Genomic DNA, 5,855 nt, shown 5'->3' with positions numbered 1-5,855 from the left:
TCTCTCTCTCTCTCTCTCTCTCTCTCTCTCTCTCTCTCTCTTCATATCTCCGACACCACCACCGTCCCAATGTCCTCCTCTGTCGCCATCCATCTCACCACTACTTACCACATCGCCAACCACCTCGTCCCCGGCTCCGCTCGCCTCCATCCAATTTGCTCCAAAACACAACCAAACCCTCTCTGTCCTTCTCTTTCTCTTCTCTTCGTCATTGTAGTCCAGATCTACACTAGATCATTGTAGGTGAAGGCGAGGTCATCCCAGTCAGAGCTCTGACCTCGCCAATATAGAGATGACCTTGTGGACAAACTCTCTCTCTACCTACGATGCCACAATCGGCGGCCATGAATCCTTCTTCATCGGCGTTTTCAATTTATTGACAATGAAATACACCTCTGAAATCTCTCTCTCTCTCTCTATCTATCTATCTATATATATATACCTATATTTCTTCATATATTACTAAAAATCCTCATTCTTATGGTGTTCTCTCTCTAGTTTACATGTTTTGATTTGTCTATTATAGTTTTAGCTCTTGAGAGGTCTTTCCATATATATATATATACACTAGTGGGTAGCACACGTAATGCATGTGCAATTCAGATAAGCAAACATAAAAACAAATAATAAAGAAATTAATATCATAATATATGTTATCTAAATGGTAAGAGTGTTCTTAATGAAACCCAAGGTCTTGGGTTCAAATCTTGCTCATGCCTTTGAATAATATTTTTTTATTTATTTTAAGATAGGAAAATTTCTCACGTGGTAGAAGGAGAAGTCACCACACTATTAAACACCAAATTATGTGCTCACATATATAATAGTATAGATAGATATATAAAATTGAAGAATTTGAGTAGTGAGTGAGAGTGAAGATGCTGGACCTAAATCTCACTGTTGTTGGGACTGATTCCATCTTCTATCACCTCAAAGCGGTTACAGAGAAGTTTCTAGAACTCTCCGGAGTCCATATGGATGATTCAGGAACCTCCAATTCCTCCATTGTGAATGTATATGTATGTATATATTTGTGTGTATTTTTGTAAAACCATGCATATTTCTCTCCATATATTGATGTATTTGTAAATGTTGTGTAGTTAGAATTGATGTATGTATATATGGATTTGATTTTTAAAAAATTGTTGTTGTGAACTCTCTTTCCGATCTCTCTCAGATTTGTCTCAAAATCACAGATTAGTGTTAAATAAGATCTACAAGAATAGTATTGAAAATGGAGGTGATGAAGTGGATGTATCTATATTTTTGTGTATTTTTATAAAAGCATGCATATTTCTCTCCATATATTGATGTATTTATAAATATTGTGTAGTTAGAATTGATGTATGTATATATGGATTTGATTTTTAAAAAATGGTTGTTTTGACCACTTTTTCAGATGTCTCTCAAATTTGTATCAAAATCACCGATCAATGTTAAATAAGATCTACAAGAATAATATTAAAGATGGAGGTGATGAGGTGGTTGATGTACTATCTGTTGAAAAACATCAGATCTATGGTTGTTATTATTATTATTAATTTTGTTATTGTGATGTGCATGTATTTAATTGAAACAAATAGTTTTCTTTGTTGTTGTTAACAGGTATTTTTTTTTTTTTTGAATGACATATGTTACATATCTATGAGTGTGTGTATGAGAGCTTCATATATATGTGCAGCATTTTGAGCAGATAAAATTATAGAACCCTTTGTGTTTGTGTGTGTGTGAGAATTTGAACATATAAAGATATATATATATATATATATATAAACTAAACAGATAATTTTTTTGAATACATAAAATTTTTAAACAAATAAAATATTTGAACATATAGATTTAAATAGATAAGTGAAAAAATGAAACATATAATAAAATTTCAATAGATATTTAAATAAATAGGAATTTTAGCAAATAGATATTCCAACAAATAGATATAAATTTGATAGATATTGTAAAAAAAAAAAATCGAATAGATAAAAGAAAAAAATTCAACAGATAGATATAAATTTGAATAGATAAGGAAAAAAAAAATTTGAACACATAAATAATATTTTGAACAGGTGGATATAAATTTGAACAGATAGTGAAAAAAAGTCAACAAATAAATTAAGGGGTATGATTGGAAAGAAAATGTTCTCCAAAACCAAAAAAAAAGATTTCTCACCAAACTATTTTACAAATGGTGAGCCTCTCGCCAACAAAAAATATTCACTACACTTAATGCCTTAGATAATTGTTAGAGTACGCTTTTCAACAATTATCTCAAAAATGAAACAACAATTTCCAAATACTTCAATTTTTTTCCATCTCATATTTTAGTCAAAAATCTAAAAAATAGCTAAAAAAGTTACTTCCCAAACAAACCCTTAATTATTATTTTTTTGTCAGTATATAGTAGAATAATTACATTATGAGAAATATTTACATCATCAAACAAATCTCTAACCTATAATAGTTAGAAAGTCAACATAATTTAATAACCAATTCACCGTGCCTATTAAGCCAAGCTCAATAACCACTACGAATCACATACAACCTCATTCACTAGCCCATAATAGTTACAAAGTCTAATAACCAATTCACCAATCCTACCCAAGCCCTACTAAGCCAAGCCCAATAACTACTACGAATGACATACAACCCCCATAATGGAGGAGAAAGAAATTAACTACCACAAAGAGTATCAAACTCTTTTTAATAGGAGTTGAATCTGAAATCTCACACTATAAACGATATTAGACAACCACTAGACCGAATGCCTTACTTAACAAACCCCTAATTAATGTGTCAAACTTTTATTATCATTGAGTGAGAGACCCTAGTTGGTGGGTAATTATTCAGTAATCTTGGCATGTAGACACGCAGTATTTCATAGCATTATGATTGGTGGAGAAAGTGGATAGGTAGGGTATTGTGTTGGGTGATTGAGAAACATGAGGGGGCATATTGAATGATAATTGGTTAGGGAATATAGACACGTGATACTCCGAAAATATTAAATAATTTCCCCTAGCGGACAAGGAATAAATGATTTTTTTTTTTAAATAAAAGAAATCAGCTTTTTTATAGTCACAAGAGTTAAGTAAATTTTACAAACTCCTTGCAAAATTGAGGACACAAAAAATATAGGGGTACTTACGTGTAGGTCCTAATAAGTGGACTTATTGTCTAATAGGTCCTATGAAAAAATTTGTCATAAAAAAGTCACTAATTGTAAGTTTTAGCAACAATTTATAAAAATCATGACAAAAAAAGTCACTAATTGTCAATTTTTAGTGACATATATAAAAAATTGTCACAAAAAATTTATTTTTAACGACAATTTTACCAAGACTTATTTTCAATAGGACTTGATCAGAATTAAGTCCAACTATTAGGACCTATTGGTAGTTTACTCAAGAATATTTTTTTTATATTCCAAACGAACTTTTGCTTATAAATTTCAATTTTTTTTTTATAAATATAAATAGAAAAATCTGAATATATTTATTACTAAAAATGCTCTAACATTATAAAAATGCTTGGCAACTAACATTGGAGGGTCAAACAAGCATAATCCTTCAATTTACAACAAAATGGGGACCTAATAACATACGAAGAAGGAGACAGAGAATTAGAACAAAGAATTCCAAAATCTCTCGAATGCCTCTTTCAATGTTCCTGACGACAATGAGTTTCTTTCTCACATCCCCTAGCGTAATCGTTGGCTGGAGGTGCATCATATTTACGGTGTTGTTTTTCGATATCATGGTGAATAGCACCATTTTTTTTTAATCGACAAAACAAAGAAGCTTTATTGATGAAAGTATAGTATAAAGTACAAGATAAAATACATCAATAAAGAAAGGCGAGTGCAAAAGCATCACAATGGGCTCAATCATCCCAACCAGGTTGGCACAAAGAAGCACATCCTATCATTTGCTAGCGCATCCAAGGTTGGTGAGTAGCAAACTGAAAAAGCATAAAAGAAAACAGAAAGCAGCAGAGCTACAGCTGCCAGACCAATACAACAATACAAAAGCTACTGCAACAATTCAAAAGCCCCATCAAACAATCCAAAAAATCCCAGACCAAACTAACACCCACTGCAGCACTACAGATGCTGCTGCATAACCAACAGATAGAACATCAACAGATAGACCATCAGCATAGCATAGTGCAAAATCACCCCCTCAAACATAAGTGCAACATAACAGACTCAAAACAAACATCAACTAGAACCAAAGCAAAAAATCAGACAAGATCAGCACACCAAATATAACAACCAACAGATAGAACAACAACAATCAACAAGAACAAAATACAACAGCAGAAGCAGACTAGATCAGCCACTGAAGCAAACCAAAGCAAAATACCAGACTAGATCAGCCGCTGCAGCAGTACAGACCAACACAGAAACCTAATACAGCAAAACAGAACTCAGCCAAGCACAACAGAGCGACCCAGAGTAAAGTAGACCAGCCACACTAGCTTAATAGACCAGATCAACCACCATGTCTGAGGCAGAATAAGACCTGTTGCAGGTTTGAAGCAATGTCGTTGACAAAAAACACCAAAGAGTGCGCTAAGGCTTTAACCCACAGTGTTATTCTCACCTTAACAAGATCACAAAACACCTCCTGGTTAGGTTGAGCACCATTAAAGACACATTAATTTCGGAGTTTCCAAATGGACCAGAGGACAGCAAGAGGGATAGCCAACCATATTTTCTTTTCCAGATTTTTCATCCTACAGCCAGACCACCAGTTCAGCAAGTCAGGCACAAAACTAGGTAAAACCCATTGGAGACCCCACCACCGAACAATGTTTGACCAAATCAGCCAAACAAATGGGCAGAACAGGAGGATATGATTCACAGATTCAGCTTCGTTATGATAGAAAATACAAGCTTGATTAACATTTATATCAAGGACCCCAATTCTGCAGAGAAAGCTGGTAGTCTTAACCTTGCCATGCCAAGCTAACCATCCAAAAAATTGGGCTTTGGGAGGGGCACAGTTATTCCATATTATATTAGTACAGCTCAGAACATGCCCAAGAGAAGATTCCCACCAATTGTAAGCTGAGGACACAGTGAAGAAGCTTGAAGGACCAGCAGACCAAGATAGTGTGTCTGGTTGGGAACTGCATGAAACAGGCCCAATTCTAAGAAAATCATATAACCTATACACCTCCTCTTCCTTCCAAGCCAATAAAGTTCTTCTAAAACCGACATTCCAATCAACAGGACTAGCTCTTCTCTGATAGTAGGCATCAACCACCCCCATCTTATCAGTGGATAAGGTGAATAACCTGGGGAAGGCCTCCTTAAGACAAACATTTCCTGCTCATTTATCCCACTAGAATATAAAGATCTCCTGCCACCCCCCAACACAATGGCGGAGTTATTAACATAAAAGTTATGCAGCACTGAGTTTGATAAGACAAAAGTTAAAATATCAGACCAGATTCTAGAGCCACTGCCACCCAAACTAGTGGTCCAGCTACCATCCCTTAAATTGTACTTATTACAAATTACTTCTTTCCAAAGAGAGTGATCCTCTGTCCCAAAGTGCCACCACCATTTTAGTAGAAGGCAAACATTCATAATATTAATTTTTCTCACCCACAAGCCACCAAACCTTTTATTTAATGTGACCACATCCCACTTGACCAAATGCACCTTTCTTCTTAAATCAGATCCACCCCAAAGGAAAGAGGATAGTTGATTTAATTTTCTTCTTCTTCTAAATCTAGAGTATTGTAACACGCGCGTCCGCGAGGGACCCCACTACTACAGTTCAGACTCGATTTGTGTCGCGGTTCTTAATCTTGAACCAAAGAGTCCAAATCTGGCAAATCGTTTTGAGAAA

At 34.6% G+C, this 5,855-nt stretch overlaps 1 protein-coding gene across 1 annotated transcript; it reads right to left on the bottom strand.

Annotated features, from left to right (window-relative positions):
- Positions 1-4,652: 4,652 nt before the first annotated feature.
- Positions 4,653-5,270, bottom strand: LOC145796125 (uncharacterized). The gene has a single exon (XM_082881139.1). The coding sequence runs from the start codon at positions 5,268-5,270 to the stop codon at positions 4,653-4,655; it is 618 nt and encodes a 205-aa protein (XP_082737265.1).
- Between the last annotated feature and the right edge of the window lie 585 nt (positions 5,271-5,855).

Source organism: Camellia sinensis, chromosome 7 (assembly GCF_055761805.1).
Source record: "Camellia sinensis isolate YWXY chromosome 7, ASM5576180v1, whole genome shotgun sequence".
NCBI lineage: Eukaryota > Viridiplantae > Streptophyta > Magnoliopsida > Ericales > Theaceae > Camellia > Camellia sinensis.
The sequence above is the reverse complement of the archived record's forward strand: the minus strand, read 5'-3'. Positions and strand labels throughout refer to the sequence as shown.